The 17,666-nt window shown below is 36.7% G+C and overlaps 4 protein-coding genes across 8 annotated transcripts; 1 reads left to right on the top strand and 3 right to left on the bottom strand.

Annotated features, from left to right (window-relative positions):
* Window position 1: 1 nt before the first annotated feature.
* On the bottom strand, window positions 2–8,459 carry LOC108328928 (heme-binding-like protein At3g10130, chloroplastic). Its single transcript, XM_017562838.2, has 8 exons — window positions 8,075–8,459; window positions 7,897–7,983; window positions 7,728–7,798; window positions 6,962–7,063; window positions 6,716–6,820; window positions 5,851–5,986; window positions 484–593; window positions 2–388 (listed from the first exon to the last, which is right to left on the bottom strand). Exons 1-8 carry the CDS (start codon window positions 8,292–8,294, stop codon window positions 314–316), a joined length of 906 nt encoding a protein of 301 aa, XP_017418327.2. The 5' UTR covers window positions 8,295–8,459; the 3' UTR covers window positions 2–313.
* Window positions 8,460–8,498: 39 nt separating this feature from the next.
* On the top strand, window positions 8,499–11,632 carry LOC108328927 (pentatricopeptide repeat-containing protein At2g36240). 3 transcript variants are annotated; one of them, XM_052873426.1, is made up of 2 exons: window positions 8,499–10,551; window positions 11,358–11,632. In XM_052873426.1, exon 1 carries the CDS (start codon window positions 8,621–8,623, stop codon window positions 10,067–10,069), a length of 1,449 nt encoding a protein of 482 aa, XP_052729386.1. In that variant the 5' UTR covers window positions 8,499–8,620; the 3' UTR covers window positions 10,070–10,551; window positions 11,358–11,632. The 3 variants fall into 3 exon arrangements, with proteins under 3 accessions (XP_052729386.1, XP_052729387.1, XP_017418326.1); XM_052873427.1 differs by lacking the exon at window positions 11,358–11,632 and adding an exon at window positions 10,868–11,087; XM_017562837.2 differs by lacking the exon at window positions 11,358–11,632 and adding an exon at window positions 10,766–11,087.
* On the bottom strand, window positions 11,225–13,798 carry LOC108328929 (glucosamine 6-phosphate N-acetyltransferase). Of its 3 annotated transcripts, none has more exons than XM_017562839.2 (2): window positions 12,046–13,168; window positions 11,225–11,512 (listed from the first exon to the last, which is right to left on the bottom strand). In XM_017562839.2, exon 1 carries the CDS (start codon window positions 12,538–12,540, stop codon window positions 12,073–12,075), a length of 468 nt encoding a protein of 155 aa, XP_017418328.1. In that variant the 5' UTR covers window positions 12,541–13,168; the 3' UTR covers window positions 11,225–11,512; window positions 12,046–12,072. The 3 variants fall into 3 exon arrangements, with proteins under 3 accessions (XP_017418328.1, XP_017418329.1, XP_017418330.1); XM_017562840.2 differs by lacking the exon at window positions 11,225–11,512 and adding an exon at window positions 13,664–13,798 and having other exon boundaries at window positions 11,913–12,546; XM_017562841.2 differs by lacking the exon at window positions 11,225–11,512 and having other exon boundaries at window positions 11,913–12,546; window positions 12,634–13,176.
* Window positions 13,799–13,932: 134 nt separating this feature from the next.
* Window positions 13,933–17,301, bottom strand: LOC108328931 (cytochrome b-c1 complex subunit 9, mitochondrial). Its single transcript, XM_017562842.2, has 3 exons — window positions 16,354–17,301; window positions 16,222–16,269; window positions 13,933–14,197 (listed from the first exon to the last, which is right to left on the bottom strand). The coding sequence occupies exons 1-3, from the start codon at window positions 16,471–16,473 to the stop codon at window positions 14,147–14,149; spliced, it is 219 nt and encodes a 72-aa protein (XP_017418331.1). The 5' UTR covers window positions 16,474–17,301; the 3' UTR covers window positions 13,933–14,146.
* Window positions 17,302–17,666: the final 365 nt, after the last annotated feature.

Raw genomic sequence — 17,666 nt, 5'->3', positions numbered from 1 at the left:
ATGGGGAATCTTAATATTGACAGGTCTTTCTATTTCCAGATATTTTATAAGTAATTTCTCTGAAAACATCCAAATGTAATTTTACAATGCTAGATTTAAACATGCATTAATTGGTACATCCTCCATCATTGATTGTACAATTCCCACTCTGATATTGTGTGTGTGTATGTATAAAATACAAGACATGCATCAATATTGAGAACAAAAAATCTATTATTGCAATCCGATACATGATATTGAACTGGTCAACCTTTACAGCTTACAGCATCAGTGATGGAAATTCAGAAGTACCTCAAATTGGTGAATACTATTACTACTTATTATTCCATTCCACCTCCAATGCAATCTCATTACGGCGTTGAAATGGAAGAGTAAATGGTGGATTATACTGCAAGCAAATAAAAAAGCAATTTACATATGAAGAAAAAAATATCAAAGGGTAAACTTCCCTTTAACCCCAATATTGCATTAAGATTCTCTAACCTGTGCAACTTCTACTGAAGTTCCTTCTTTAATCTTAAACTGACTATCACTTTTTAAAGCTTCTCGTAGTTTCAGTTCGCGCTGCTTAATTTCTTCATCATTCACAAAACCTGATTCTCAAAGGCAAGAAAATTATTTATTTGATCGAGCACTTTAAATTAAATTTGAACAAAATTATATGCATTTATGCTGAAATAAAAACATTTAACAGTGTTGAAATGTAATATGTTTTTAGATATAGGCTCTGTAGGAGCCTATTGTTTACTGTTTATTGTTGATTACTGTTTTTCATTATTGTATAAGTATGTGTTTAGTGTGAAGATAATAATATGAAAAGAGAGTTTCTTTCTCTTAATTCTCCAAAATGGTATCAAGAGCCAAGCACCGGGGCTCTCTTCTGTAGACGCCATCAACCACCAGCTGCCGCCGTCGCCGCCGTTTTCGCCGTCGCTGGCGCCGCCGCCGGTACCCCCATTTTCTCAGGAAAATTTAGGGGTTTTGTGCGCCTCCGTGAGCGCGACCCAACCCTGGTGGTCGCCGTCCCTGCAACGCCCTCACGCGCTACCACGCGCCGCCGAAGCCCGCCAGATCTCGCGCGCGTACTGTTCACGCGCCGCCCTACGCTGGTCGGAATTTCACCGCGCATCTAGGGTTCCGCTCGCCTCACTCTCCTGAGCCTATATCTGATCTTACTTCCCTGTTTCAGTGGGTGTAATTGATACCTAGGGTTTTCTCTCTCCCAATAGTTGAATATCTCTCCAAGTCTGGTTCATTTTCCGATCTGCAACTCCTATCATTACATCTGCAAAACTCAACTGGAAAAATTATTTATCTTGGTCTTCTGCAGTGGAATTATGGTTTCTTGGTCAAGGACACCATGATCATCTAGAACAAGATATCTCTATGGTTCCAGATGAAGAAAAATCTCAATGGCAAAAATTGGATTTTCAGTTATGCGCAATTTTGTGGCAGTCAGTGGAGCAAGAGGTTTTAGATATCTTGAGACCCTATAAAACATGTTCATCATTCTGGAAGAGGGCAGAAGATATTTTTGCTAATGATGTACAACGTCTTTTTGATGCAACCCAAAGAGTAGCTTCTCTAAAACAAGTCAACCATGACATGGTTTCTCATATAGCAAAGGCTCGGGCTGCTGTAGAAGAATTAAAGAACTTCTTTGTAGCTGATTCATTAGAAGGGATCAATAAAAAGCTTGACAAGTTTTACATGGTCCTAATTCTGAGAAGCTTACACTCCGATTATGATCATGTACGTGATCAAGTTTTAGCTGGTGATCAAATCCCTTCAATGGATGGTTTGGTTACTCGACTTCTTCGAGTACCTCCATTGGTGAAAGATGAGAATTCAATCGATGTTATTGGAACATCAGCTATGATAATGCCACAAGGAAGAGGAGTGCCACAAGGAAGAGGAGGAGGCAGAAGCAACCGAGGACGTGGTGGTCGTAGCATACGTCCTCCTCCTCAATGCACATACTGTAAGAAACTAGGCCATACTCGAGACAAATGTTATGTTCTACATGGATATCCAGACAAAGTTGCTCATGTGTCTAAATCTGGTGATCTAGAATCCAGAATTTCAAATGAAGAATATGAAGAATTTTTACGTTACAAGTCTGGAAAATCGTCTAATCCTGGCCAATCCTCTATCATGACTAGTGTGCCTATAGCCAGCCTATCTCAATCTGTGGAAGGTCATAATCCATGGATTCTGGACTCAGGTGCCTCATACCATATCTCTGGTAACATTCCTTCATTTTCTTCATTGTCTTCTCCAAGAATTCCTCATCTCATTACCGTTGCCAATGGATCAAAAGTGAAATCTCAGGGAATTGGAACAATTTCCTTATCTCCTTCACTAAGTTTAAATTCTGTGTTATATGTTCCCAATTGTCCATACAATTTAATCTCTTTGAGTCAGTTGACTCGTACCTTAAATTGTTCCATAACCTTTACGGCCAATTCTTTTGTTATACAGGAACATGGGACAGGTCGTCTGATTGGAGAAGGACATGAGTCTCAAGGACTTTATTTCTTAAAACCTCATTCCTCAGTTTCCTGCTTTACCACTTCATCCCCCAAACTTCTGCATGATCGTCTAGGCCATCCAAGTTTGTTCAAGTTGAAGATGATGGTTCCAAGTCTCAAAAACATCCAAGTCTTAGATTGTGAATCTTGTCAATTAGGAAAACATGTTAGATCTTCCTATCCGAAAAGATCTGAGACACAGTGTGATTTTCCTTTCTCAATAATTCATTCAGATATTTGGGGACCAAGTCGTGTTACTTCATTTGGTTTTAATTATTTTGTAACCTTTATTGATGAATTCTCTCGATGTACTTGGGTTTATTTAATGAAAGAGAGATCTGAACTTTTGTCCATATTCAAGTCCTTTTTTATTGAAATTAAGAACCAATTTGGGAAGACAATTAAAATTCTTCGAAGTGATAATGCTAAGGAATACTTCTCTCTAGCATTTTCTTCATTCTTATCTTCCCAAGGAATTTTACACCAGTCAACCTGTCCTCACACTCCACAACAAAATGGCATTGCAGAAAGAAAGAATAGACATCTCATTGAAACTGCACGTTCCTTAATGTTGAATACTAATGTTCCTGTACATCATTGGGGCGATGCAGTCCTCACTGCCTGTTTTCTTATCAATAGGATGCCTTCTTCCTCTCTTAATAATAAAATTCCTCACTCTGTCATTTTTCCCAACGACACTTTATACCATGTTTCCCTACGTGTATTTGGGTGTATGTGTTTTGTTCATAATGTTTCTCCAGGTCTTGATAAGCTCTCAGCAAAAGCTATCAAGTGTGTTTTCTTAGGATACTCTCGTCTTCAGAAAGGGTATAGATGTTATTCTCCCTCCACAAAGAGATATTATATGTCAGCTGATGTCACATTCTTTGAGGATACACCTTTTTTTTCTTCCTCCATGGAGGATCGTTCCTCTGTTCAACAAATGTTTCCTTTACCAACATGTGATCCTCTAATTATTCCTGATTCAGTACCTCAAAATCAAAATCCAAATAACATTGTTCCTCCACCTCTTATCACATATCAACGTCGAACCCAATCTCGAACTCCTAACACTGACGATCCTCGAGACTCAGATCCTTCTGCATCAGATCCTCAGACCATGGATCCTTCATCATCTTCACCTTCTACTGATTCAGATGATAACTGGCCCATTGCCCTCCGTAAAGGTATTCGTTCTACTCGCAATCCATATCCTATTTATAATTTTGTGAGTTATCATAACTTGTCTCCTACATATTTCTCCTTTGTTTCCTCATTATCATCGACTAAGGTTCCTAATAATATTCATGAGGCACTTGTTCATTCTGGATGGCGACAAGCCATGGTTGATGAGATGAAGGCACTTGAACACAATGGCACTTGGGATCTTGTCCCTCTTCCTCCTGATAAGAAGCCTGTTGGTTGTAGATGGATTTATACTGTTAAAGTTGGTCCTACTGGTAAAATTGATCGCCTTAAAGCTCGACTGGTAGCTAAGGGCTATACTCAAGTTTATGGCCAAGACTATTGTGATACTTTTTCTCCTGTGGCTAAAACCAGTACCGTTCGTATTTTTCTTGCTATGCCTGCCATTCGTTATTGGCCTCTTTATCAGTTAGACATTAAAAATGCCTTCCTTCATGGTGATCTGGAAGAGGAGATATACATGGAGCAACCTCCTGGATTTGTTGCTCAGGGGGAGTCTGGATTAGTTTGTAAGTTGCGTCGTTCCCTTTATGGCTTAAAGCAATCACCTCGAGCTTGGTTTGGTAAATTTAGTCAGGTGGTGCAAAAATTTGGACTGAAACGTTGTGAGGCGGATCATTCAGTGTTTTATGGTCACTATTCTCCTGACAAATGTGTTTATCTCATGGTGTATGTTGATGATATTGTTATTACAGGGAATGACATCACTAGAATTAATCAGTTAAAGAATCATCTGTTCAATCACTTTCAAACTAAAGATCTGGGTCGTCTAAAATATTTTCTTGGTATTGAAGTGGCACAGTCAAAAGAAGGTGTCATTATTTCACAAAGGAAATATGCTCTTGACATTTTAGAGGAAACAGGTCTGACAAATTGCAAGCCCATTGACAATCCCATGGACCCAAATCAAAAGTTAATGACAGATCAGGGTGAACCTTTCTCAGACCCAGAGAGATATAGAAGACTAGTTGGAAAACTCATTTATCTTACCATAACAAGACCTGATCTTTCTTATCCAGTTGGAGTTGTGAGTCAATTTATGCAAAATCCACATGTTGATCATTGGAATGCAGTACTTCGCATTCTCAGATACATAAAAGGAAGTCCAGGACAGGGACTATTGTATGAGAACAAGGGAAACACTCGGATCAAAGGATATTGTGATGCAGATTGGGCTGGTAGTCCAATTGATCGAAGATCTACTACAGGATATTGTGTTTTACTTGGTGGGAACCTTGTATCTTGGAAAAGTAAGAAACAAAACGTTGTTGCTCGATCTAGTGCTGAAGCTGAATACCGATCTATGGCTCTGACTACATGTGAACTTGTGTGGATTAAACAACTTCTTCAAGAATTGAAGTTTTGTGAAAATGAGCAAATGAAACTGTACTGTGACAATCAAGCAGCTCTACACATTTCCTCCAATCCTGTGTTTCATGAGAGGACGAAACACATAGAAATTGACTGTCATTTTATTAGAGAGAAGTTGTTGTCAAAGGAACTGGTTACTGAATTTGTCAATTCTAATGAACAACTCGGAGACATGTTGACCAAATCTCTAAGGGGGCCTAGAATTCAATTCATATGTTCCAAGCTTGGGGCATATGACTTATATGCTCCAGCTTGAGGGGGAGTGTTGAAATGTAATATGTTTTTAGATATAGGCTCTGTAGGAGCCTATTGTTTACTGTTTATTGTTGATTACTGTTTTTCATTATTGTATAAGTATGTGTTTAGTGTGAAGATAATAATATGAAAAGAGAGTTTCTTTCTCTTAATTCTCCAAAAAACAGGTCTAGTTTACTATTTTATAACTTTATGGTTAACCAACTATGGTTCATGCCCAGGCATACCATTATTCAATTGAAATAAAAATGCAACACATTTTCTCAAAAAATAAAATGGAACACGTCGAGATGCATATACACACGTAAATACATAGAAATATACATGTGATTGAAAAATTGAAATAAACCAATTGTGTTGTATTTGTACATTGTCCGGTAGTTAAATATTTACAGTAGTAATGGGTTTCCGCAATTAAAACCTAAAAAACAGACAACAGGGGGAAATGAAATCAAATTACTGAAATATGTCCAAGGCAAGAACTCACCTGAAAAGGCAACTACAGCAACTATTTTTCTGGGCACCTCTTTAATTGTCACAGAGGAATCTTTAGGCAGTGGCAAGTTAGCACCATACTTTGATGGCATGACGAAAGACATTCTCCACTTGTCTTGATCTTCAATCTAAGATAATACAATGATAAATTAGAACATCATAAATTACAAATATATATATTAAAAAGTAACTCCTAATCGAATAGTTGTATTGATTATTAAATACAGAACTTCCAGAAAATAATATCACAAAATCCACACACTGGCTATATCATAACAGAAGCAAAAAGGGAAAAACAACGAAAGAGGAACCTGTGAACTAAATGGTTAAAATAATAGTGTTATGTTATAACGCCGTCTAATTGGGATAGATATAGGTAATTCATAAAATGGAAAATAGTATCAATTTATCCAATCTCACACACTTAAACTTTACATATTAATTAGACCATGTGTTAAAAGAACATACGAATTTGATAGAATTTTCAGGCGTCACCTTTAACTAAGTATTTGGATAAAGTTAAGAAAAATCAGCTTGAAAATATATGCCAGGGTAGTTTAGACATTACTGAATCATTATGAAAGATTTATTTCAATTGAACCTGAATTACAGAAACATGGATTTTAAATTGTGAATTATAGTATATAAAAGTTCAGACCATGAAAATAAGTTAGATGCAATTATTTCACTGCCATTATTGACAATGTTTGCTATAGTTATATAAAGGTACGTTGCTAAAGTTATGTTTGCTGAAACGGATATAATTATGCTAAACTTGCTGGTAATGCATATAAAAAAAAATAAGATAAAGATTGTCAATGAGATATTTCACGAAATCCATAAAATAAACATAATACCTTTGTTGTTAACACAGGAGTTGTCATATCCATTTTAACCCCATCAGATTGATTCTTACTAGTGAAAACAGGTGTAGTCATCTCCATTTTCTCATTCTTTGTATTCTACCATGAAAACAACAGCACACATATATAACTTATGTCTTCTCTCAAAATAAAAGGGGAAAACAAAAGGAGGTAGTGATCGAATGCAACACAGTAAATTTTTAAAATGTATGAATGTCGTTAGTTCTAAAATATAACTACCTTACCGAAAAGGTACTCAGCTAAGACATTAAAGGACCGAGAAGCACCATTGAAATCAAATCCCCTCTTCCCAGGCATTGTTGTCTCAGCCACAAAGTAAGGCTGCAAAGATAATCATCAGATCAAGGAAGACATTACCAAGACCGGATGGTTTGTCAGTGACAGCAACGCACTTAGCGTGGCATGGAAATGTAAGGAATTAATTAACAACATATAACCTCTAAAGACTACGAAAATCAAGAAAGGAGAGTCTTTTAAATACAGAAGCAAGATACAGCACGTGATACGTTATAATGTTCCATCACTAAATGCAATAACTTATTATATTTGGCTGACAATTGTCTAAGTGCAACGCTTAAAAAAATTATGCGTAAATACGCTAACTATCTATTAGGATTTTCGTGAAATTATACAACTTCAGTGTTTTTTTACCCTTACAATAACATCTTTTAATTGCTTGAAAAACATTACGCGAACGGACACTTCTTATACATTAAACTAACCCTCTTACTTCTTTGAAAAACATTACGCCTTGCTATCCAACAAGAGAGGTTGTTGTAAATGTTAAAAAAGTAAGAAGAGTTTAAACTCGAATGGCTCAAGGTCCTGAATGGCAGTTTGAAAACATTTTCACAAAATCTCATAGATGATAAGTATAATTTACTCTAGCATTAAATATTAGAAAGCACATATATGTAGAATTATAAAAGAAATGAATTGAAGTATAAAATTTATTTCAAAGAAAAGAGAGCTAGCACACACACACCTCAACTTCCCGAATCTCATACTGGTCCCTTCTGCCCAAAACTTTGAACTCGACAGTCTCAAGGTCCGGAACTGCAACGAAGCTCCAACACCGAAACAATTAATTACGCAAGAAAAGTGAACATTATAACAGCAATTTGCGTTTTATAGGACAAAAAATAATTATGTACCACTCATCAACCCCTCCTCGAGATTACGGCTTTCGAATCTCTTCGGAAACAAGTATTTGGCAGTCTCGGCAGCAACGTCAGCTAGAACTGCGGCACGAAAATTAGTTATTAGTTAGGGAGATTCAAGAGTGAAAGAGAAGGAGAGAAATCACAAAGTTGGATAGAGAAAAACATTTACGTCGCTGGCTGAGAGAGTTGGCTTGAGAAGCCAGAGCGAAAACGAGAGAGATTCGGGATTCGAATGGCGAAATAGTACTTGGGCGCGTGCTGATTCTCTCGCCGGAAGACGAGGAGTTGGTGACAGAGAGAAACGAAGACTGTCCGGTAGATTTTCCGGGAACCGGAATCACCATGCCCGGTTGCAGAGAAACAGGAGAAAGGTTGCAAACAGGAAACATTTTTTCTTCAATCGAATTTGATTCACGATTCTTCTTCCTTCTACTTCTGCGTTTTGAATTTCTGTTGCTCTCCGTGATTTCGGTCCACTTGTTGTCCTTCTGATTTTTCGCGGCACGGACTATTTATACGTGTCCATCTTCTGCAGATACTTTACCCCCGAACCGCTGCTACAAGCTTCTGTCATTTTCTCCTCTTGCGAAAATGTTTTAATAAATATTTTAAAATTATTTTTACAATTTACAATAAACAAAAAAATTAGGACAATTTTTTTTTTCACTTTAAGAACATTTTAAGATAATTATTAGGTCTGATTGAGAAACAGAAAATGGCGACGAAGAAGTTGATGAAAGCGAGAGCATTGGCAACAGTAAAACCTTCTTCTGCGATCCCCAACCTCCCTCTTCCCTCTCCACCCTCAGACACACCCGTGTCCCAAGTTCACTATGCCCGCTTCCTGGACTTCTTGAAGGCCCATTGGGCCCCGCCGTTCACCCCCGACAGCCTCCTCCACTTCCTAAAATCGAAGCTCCACCACCACCCTTCCTTCTCTCAATTCGACTTCCACCTCTTCACCTGGGCCTCCTCCCTCGACTCATTCCACCACACCCACGCCACGTTCCACTGGATGGCCCGCACCCTTGCCGCCACCCACCGCCTCCCCCAGCTCCGCGCCCTCCTCCACCTCATCGCCACCCACCCCTGCCCCTGCTCTCCCTCCATCTTCTGCTGCCCCCACACCCAACCCATCTTCTCCCACGCCATCCACGCCTTCTCCAAATCCTCCCAACTCCACCACGCCCTCTCCGCATTCCACTCCATGACCAAACTGATCGACTCCAAGCCAGACGTCGCCGTTTTCAACGTCCTCATCCACGCCTTCGTCAAACGCGGTAACCTAAACCAAGCCCTCCAGTTTTACCGCGAGATGGTGGCTACCCACCGCGTTAAGCCTGACGTTTTCACCTTCAACATTTTGATAAGTGGTTACTGTCGGAACTCGCAGTTCGCGTTGGCGTTGGATGTGTTTCAAGAGATGGGGAAAATAGGGTGCGAGCCCAATGTGGTTACTTTCAATACCTTGATCAGGGGAATGTTTAGAGAGGGGAGGGTTGAGGACGCCATTGAGATGGCTCGCGAGATGGTTCAATTAGGGTGTGAGCTTTCGTGTGTTACTTGTGAGATTTTGGTTCAAGGGCTTTGTAAGGAAGGGAGGGTTTTGCAGGCGTGTGAGTTGTTGCTGGAGTTTTCTGAAAAGAGGGTTTTGCCTAAGGGGTTTGATTGTTTTGCTTTGGTGGAGGTTTTGTGTGGGCAAGGGTGTGCTGTGAGAGCGTTGGAAGTTGTTTATGAGTTGTGGAATGGGGGGAGTGTTCCGAGTTTGGTTGCTTGTATTGCTGTGGTTGATGGGTTGCGGGGGTTGGGGAAGACCGATGAGGTGCAGAGATTAGTGGAAAGGATGCTTGATGAGGGTATGGTGCTGGATGTTGTGACTTTTAATTATGTTCTTCGGGATATTTGCGATGCACGCAGAACCGATGAGGCGAATAGATTGGTGTTACTTGCTTTGAGCAAGGGTTTGGAACCGGATGACATGACTTATAGGACTTTGGTAATAGGGTATACGGAGGAGGGAAGGAGGGAGAAAGGAGAGTTTCTGGTGAATGAAATGTTGGATAGGGGGTTTATACCTAATCTTGCTTCATATAATAAGTTGATGAGTGGATTGTCTAATTGCAGGCCCTCTACATGCCGTCAAGTAAACAAATTTGATCGATGAAGATGCAAATATTTAAGAATTAACTTGGATTTCAATTGACAGTGTTGATGGGCCAAGGTGATTGTGAAATGATTGTGAACTGAACTGGTAAGGGAATTGGAAACATGTGTGGAGGATTGAAACGACGAAACTCCTTGTCTCATAACTGCAACTTCTTGATGGGAGGAATTTGGATTCTCTGCAAAATAAGTGTAAATTGGAGGCACTGTAGACGGTAGTACCAAAAAACCAGTAGATAATCTGCACTCGCCCAAGAGATGTGTCATGGGAGCTGTAGTACTGTCCCATTGATTTTGACCGGGACATATGCCATTGGAGCTGTGTTAAAGCCACTTGATTAAATACCAGAAGTGGTATCATTTGATCTATTCACCATTGATCGGTTCAGAAAGGAGTGTTGTTAAAGTTAAGAACTCAAAACCAAGCCGGAAGCAGTGTTGTTGAGTACTTGGACAATTGCAGTACTTTTGTTGAGGCCAAAGGTATCCAAATTTTGCATGTTAAACTTCTGAAGGGTCAATTTAGTGCCTACTGTATTGTGTCAAATTCTAAAGGCATATTCATGAAATAATTTTAAGTCGTCATTTACTCTTTTCCCTTGCATATTTGCTATTTTTTTCTAGTTCTTACGAAATCGTATTATGTTTTGGGCCAACAGTGAAGAAATTACTTAATTTTCAACCTTTTTGTCTGCAGATCCTTGCACACCTTCAACATATTTTGACAAATCAAAGAGATGTATAATTTTTTAGTAGATTTTTTTAACAGATATTAATAAGCATTGGATCATCTTCGCAGAATCGACAGGGCGGACGTACAGGATGAAAGAAAAAAGAAAGTATATACAGTTTGTATGATGACAGTAGTTTATTAGGGAAACTCGGAGATATCCCCACAGTTTTGGCCAATTTTAGGCCGGAATTTGCTTTTTAGTGTTTTGTTTTTTTTCCAGAAACATATCATCCCAAAAATGACATAGCAGGATGTAAGGCTAAATATACACCACGTTGTTTTCATCCTTTTGTATTTCCTCTTTTATGCTTCATATTCTCATGTGACAATTTTGGTCATGCTATGCGTAGTTTAAATTGCTGTCTGTCACTTCATTATCTGGTTTGTATGTCATATTTGGCTTCTATAAAGTGAAGAACACACTTTAGAAGATAATGAATTTAAATTTAGAAAATTAACTGTTGTGATAATGACCAAATACATGAACGTATATGACAAAGTTATTTGTATTATTTTGTTAATTCTTTAACCAATGATTATATTTTATCCTTTGAAGTGCACCTTTTGCTTTAGTGGAGACAAATCCTATGACAGCCGCTGCATAAGCTCAATTCTTGTCTCCATAAGTGCAACCTCCATGCTGCCTCCTTTGGATGCATTTGTGACCCTGGTGAAATGCGGCTGGATTCTTCAATCTTGTCGATGGGATTTCTGTCAATATTGCAAAGATGTTCATCACTAAGTTTATATCAAATGAACTGCCATATGTTGTCCGTTCCATGTATGCTACTGGAAGTTCATTTTTAAATTGCTAATAGCTTCAGTTTTGTATTATGCGTAGTTTTATCATCACAGAAAGATTCATGTAATAGGCAAAAAGGATTTATACTTGTATAGTTTTTCTAACAATTTTAAGTTAGATTGAGCTGTAAGCACGGTGGAAGGTTGGACGTGATATGTATAACGAGACTTGAGTTAAAAAAATATTCACAATACGGGAGGACGAACAATTTTCAATACAAATTCTAAAACCTTGTAAATGAAAAATGAAGCATGCACCATTCCATCTACATTATGACCTATTTGGAAGTACACACAAAAGTTGAAAAAATTAACTCCAAAAACAAAACACATGTTTAAGGTCGAAAAAGAACAAAGACAACTGTAATCAGAAATGTCTGGAATTTTTCTGAAGGTAAAAGGAAACAAAAGTAGGGAATTATATGAGAAATAAATTTGCATACCAAACGAGAAGGCGAGATAGTAGAAAACTAGTGGTGAGCAAAATACATAGCCATCTGAAGAGATTTATGCTGGAAGCCACATTTCTCGTAGAACGCCTTATTATCGAGGCTGCAATCAAGAATGACCTTATAGCATCCCATGGAACGCGCATGCTCCGTCAGGAAGCTGATGATTCTCTTTCCCAAATGCTTCCCACGAGCGCTGGAATCCACAACAACGTCCTCAATGTGCCCAACTTTGCCGCAATTTCTCAAAAATTTCTTCTCAATAAACACGCTCCCCGTCGCAATGATCTTTCCAGAAGCCTCGTCTTCAATCACGCCGATAACGTGATCATCTCCAACGGCACTGAGCTCTCGAAATCGATCCTCGAAGTCTCTGTCAGAGACGGAATCGCAAACGCTGAGTTGCTGCAGCAACTCGATGAAGCCTTTGCTCTTGTCTGAGATCTCTAATTTCCGAACTCCGTACTTCTGTTCCTCACCGCTTTCCATCTTCTCCTGTGAGACCCAAGCCGAATCACAAAACAAAATGCAAAAACTGAACTTAAAACAAATCGCAACAGAGAGATTCCGCTTCTTTCCCACCTTCTCACGCTTTAATTTTAATATTCGAACACACTATCTCTGCGATTTTCACTTCTCTCCTCAATTCTACTTTTCAACCATTTATGTTGGAAAGCAATAGAAAGCCTCTTATACATATGTATTTGAAACTCCTGAGATCAATTTCTATCACGAAGTGTTATTGAGTAAGGGTATCTCCATTTTTTTAACTAAAAGTACAATTACAATTAGTTTACTTTTCATAAGAAAAAGCTTTTTTTATTGATTAAAACTGTACTAGTAAAGGTTATATTTTCAATTAAAGCAAATGGTTAGGATTGGGAAAACCATAGCCATCTCATAAAATTAAAATGAAATTACATTTTCAATGTACACTATTAATACAAAAATAACTTTTTAGTTCTTAAATATTTACTTTATAGTTGGCCCTTTACCATGTATTACTAGCACAAAATTGTTTGAAAAATGTAAAATGCACTGAAATAATAGTTTAGGTAAGATCTTGTTTTCACATGTAAATTTTACATATAAAAATTTGTCTATCAAATAGTTAAAGTATTTTTTACATAACTAAATTACATATGTATGTTAAATGGTCACTATAAAAAATAAAATACAAAAATATTAAATATATCTAAATATAAAAATTGTCAACCAAGAATAGAAATAGTTAAAATTCAATAGTATTTCTAGTTGGTAATTTGAATTCTTGTTTCTGCTAACTTTAGCAATGAAGTGTTAGAAAATTAAATATAACAAAAATATTTTTCTGTCTTCGTAATAGGAGTGAGGATAATGAATATCTTTAGAAATGGAAAATAACTTATTTTCATATAATCAAATATGAAAGTAGCAACACTTCCATCTAATTCCAAAATTATTTACCAGATACAAAGGGATATTATTTATTTTAACGAAAATAATGATTTATTTTTATGAAAAACAAATGAAGTCAAGAAAATCATCTCAAAATTAGAGAGAATTATTACCATTATGTCCAATGATTGAAAATTTAAGATTGCAATTGGATAGTAGATGTGTGATCTATTACCTCGAGTAATGTTGCTGCTAGCAGTAGGTCGTCATCTTTCTGTACGACTAAAATGTATGCTTCGCAGAATCTTAGTTAACCGAGGCTAGTTTGACTTGTAATTGTAAGCTTAGCACTTTTCATTGTTTCTTTCATCCACTTGTACCAATTGGTGACAATAAACTCGACAGTTGTTTACTCATTTAGTTAATGTTTTCAAAAATATATTGAGCATCAAAGATTTTCCATCTTTCAACTTTCAGAGAATGGGACAAGTAGAAAGTCTGCAATTTTCATAACCAATGCTTCCAGATAAATGGTTTCAAAAAAATACAGAATTCTGCGATGGTTCAAAGGCCAGAAAATGAAACCACGCATTAGAGTTAAAGCCTGAAAGATACAAGCATAAGGTATTTATTGTAAAAATGGAAACGGCTTCCAGCTCTTAATGTTCACTTCAAATTTCAAGAATATAATAAAACTAGAAAAAAGCTAACAAATTGGTCATTCTTCTGACAGCTTTTGCCCTAGCACAGGAATGTCTTCATATCGTTTCTGCACAAGAAAATATAATTATATATATCAAGGATAAAATACCAAACAGCTTAAATAGTAAGCGATCACAATAGCATTGTAAACCACAATCCTGAAAACTGATGGTTGGCAATTGGTTTAACACTATAAACAATAACATACTTCTACTGCTAGCATAGATGGGATCGCCAATACAAAATTACACATAGTTAGGAATCCCATCTATTTTTAAGTGAAATCATGAACTACGATTAACCTTCGAAATTGCATAAATGAGGCAGAGCAAAACACAAGTCAGAAATAGTGAGTATTCATATTATAACTAATAAAATATAAAAATGGAATATAAACCACGGCATGTATTTTATCTAATAATCATTTGAATTGGAGATAACGGAAACATGGGAGTGGCAACACTCGTTCTCATTAATGGAATATCAACCACAGCATATGTTTTAATCGAGACATCAATCCTGATCAGCAACAAGATTTGTAAACAGTTTGCCTGTTTCAGCAAATTATTATTATTATTATAATGAAACACTTACGTAGCATTTGGTGCACGAACAAAACAAAAATAGAATATCCTATTCTGTTCTGTGCACTTTTAAGCAGAACAAAAATGTAATATTTTCTAACCTTAAGTTGTCCTAAAATATTTTTAAACGACCCAAATATGAAATAGAACTCATATTCTGTTCTGCACATATATCAAATGTTATTATGCTACCTTATTTTGATAAATAGATTTACCATTTACAACATCTCCCTTTGCTAAGACGGGTCAAACATAGAAGAAAGCTAACTGGAAAAAGAGAGAACTAGCTATGAGGGGAGGGAAATCAGAATTGGTAGCGAGGACCAACTTGTGCCCTCTGATAAATTTTGAGTTCTCAAGACAAGGAAGATGAAATGAAAAAGGGTAACCCCAGAGGCTAAGAGGTGGACAGGGTTTGCCATTATAGGGAGAAAAACATTTATTAAATGCTCTTTTTTCTTGGGGAAAGGTAAATTGATAATTATGCTGACAAAACTTGAACAAAACAATTGATATGGATTGGTGCAACCAAAACTATGATTGTCCAATAGTGATGTTAGACTCTATTCAAATTGCCTTTGAGTGGTATTGATATAGATTGAATTCAACAGCAACATGTTAAGTAGCATCAAATACAGGAAACAGCGAACATAGTCACGCCTAATAGGCAGTACTTACATGTGACAGTAAGAAAAACTACCAAAATTCAACAGACCAAGTACATATTCAGAATTATTTGACTAGAACTTGGCATAGAAGTAATTACTATAATCTACAACCAAATATGAACCAGTCAAATAAAAACCATTCCTCCTAATACTTCCACACCTTTCCAATTTTATCACTATTATACCAGTTATGAATCTGCCTATAGAGCTCTAATTCTAATCAAAATCCTTTAAGAGCAATATCCAACTAAATACAACATAAATCATAATCTAATTCTAAAACCAATTATGATGTAATCAATCATGTATTATTTTGCAATAAGAAGAAATGCTGAGTTGATCGAAAACCCTGGTCTACATAACCAATAGTCTAAGAAGAAATACATCACAATACAACCAGGTCTCAACCCCATACCAGGGTAGGCACAAAGATCGGCCCTATTTTATGCTGGCTACAATTGATTAGGTTAAAACGAACATATAATCCTACACGAAGCTATAGGAAATCCGAAATCTACAGAAAACTATTTAAAACCGGAGCTAGAAATTTATTAAGAAAGCGTAAAGATATCATGGACTATCTATGATCATAGCAAGTTGGGAACCAAATCATTATAAAAATTAGAAGATTAGTTTCTTTTAAAACGTTACACCTATACATATCTTAAAACCAACATCAACACCAAAAAAAAAGCTCTCCTAAGATTTACGATAATACAAAACCCAATCCAACAAAATTTGAGCGGCCAAATTTACGGTTTAGAAAACAAAAAGCATATCACAGGGCATGAAACATAGATCGCAATTAAATTAAAGATAGAATCTAGAAGCTTCATTACCCCAACATTATTAGCCTCCCAGAGCTTGTGGATTCCATAATCAACAGCCTGCAACCAAGTATTGAAATCCTCAGCAAAAGAAAATTAAAACAACAATTACCTAAATTGAAAAAAGAAGAGGAAGTAACGGACCCGTTCTCCGAGGAAGGCGCCAGCGATGACAAAGGTAACATAGACAGAATTGCGACGCATAACAACCTTGTAAAGGCTTTCGAAAATTCCTCCACCTCTTCTTCTAGCAACAGTTTCCATGGCGATTGAGTTTGCAGATGCACCTCACTTCGATTCACCAATCTAGGTCTAGGTTACCTTTCTCTTTTTCTCTCGCTGTTCTATTTCTCTTCCTTCACCACGCTAAGAAAAACTGAGCTGAGATCGGTATCCCAGTTTCACACGGACTTTTCGGGCCCACTCGGACCGCTTTGTGTGCCCAATTCGCTCTTAATGGGCTGGGCTGGGTTGAAGTCCTTTAGACAGTTCAGGCTGCTTCCTGCACCCACAACTAAACTTCCACGATGCCTTTAATTGTTTTTCTTATTCTGGTATTACTTTATTCTGGTATTGTTTTTCTTTTACTTGCCGTTATGCTTCTTACATTACATCATTTTGCAACATTCTTTTAGTAATTAATAATTCAATATTTTACATGCAAAACAGTGTTAAAACTGAAAAATCATGAAATCCTCAATTATCTATCATAGTACGCACTTAAAATAATAATTATTGGATAAAATGTTTGTATTTTTTTATAAGAACGACAACGCTTGTTTCAAGTCTATATAAGGGCATTCAAGTTTCAAAGAAGAGGAAAAGCCTAGCTTCCTAGCTTAGCAATCGGGATTGCTAACTTCACCAACAGTTATGCAAAAGAATACAAAATAGTTTTTGCAGTGTGATCATCTTTATCACCTCAGGGAATTTATTAGATGCATCATGGACAGACAGACAGACAGAAACAGAAGAACTGCATAAATAATTAGTATTACAAAACTGCTTATACATGTCCAAAACTCTTTATCGCAAGAGTCTAGTAATAAAATAATATTATTATTATTATTATAATATTGCTTGTTTCTCTTTTCATCATTGCTATTTATTGAAAAGTAATTTTTCTAATGTTATTTTATTATGAAATTATCAAAATAATACAGGTTTTAAAAGAATTTTGTTAAATTAATACAATTTCATAAAGAAGAAATCATGCTAAACGAAACAATTTAATTACACATGAAATAAAGTAGTATCCTATCAACTGAAAGAGTGTCAAGTTACGACCACTTATATAAAAAATAATCTAAAATTAAAATAATGATATATTAACACAATTTCGATTCATTTTCATTCAAAATTAAAAGTCATCACAACTCATACGATTTTCATTCATTTCATTTTAAAATTAAAGTTGTTTTTAGCACAATTTCAATTCATCTACGGTAACTTCAGCA

The sequence above is a fragment of the Vigna angularis genome, chromosome 2, assembly GCF_016808095.1.
Source record: "Vigna angularis cultivar LongXiaoDou No.4 chromosome 2, ASM1680809v1, whole genome shotgun sequence".
Classification (NCBI taxonomy): Eukaryota; Viridiplantae; Streptophyta; class Magnoliopsida; order Fabales; family Fabaceae; genus Vigna; species Vigna angularis.
This window is presented reverse-complemented; position numbering and strand designations above follow the sequence as displayed.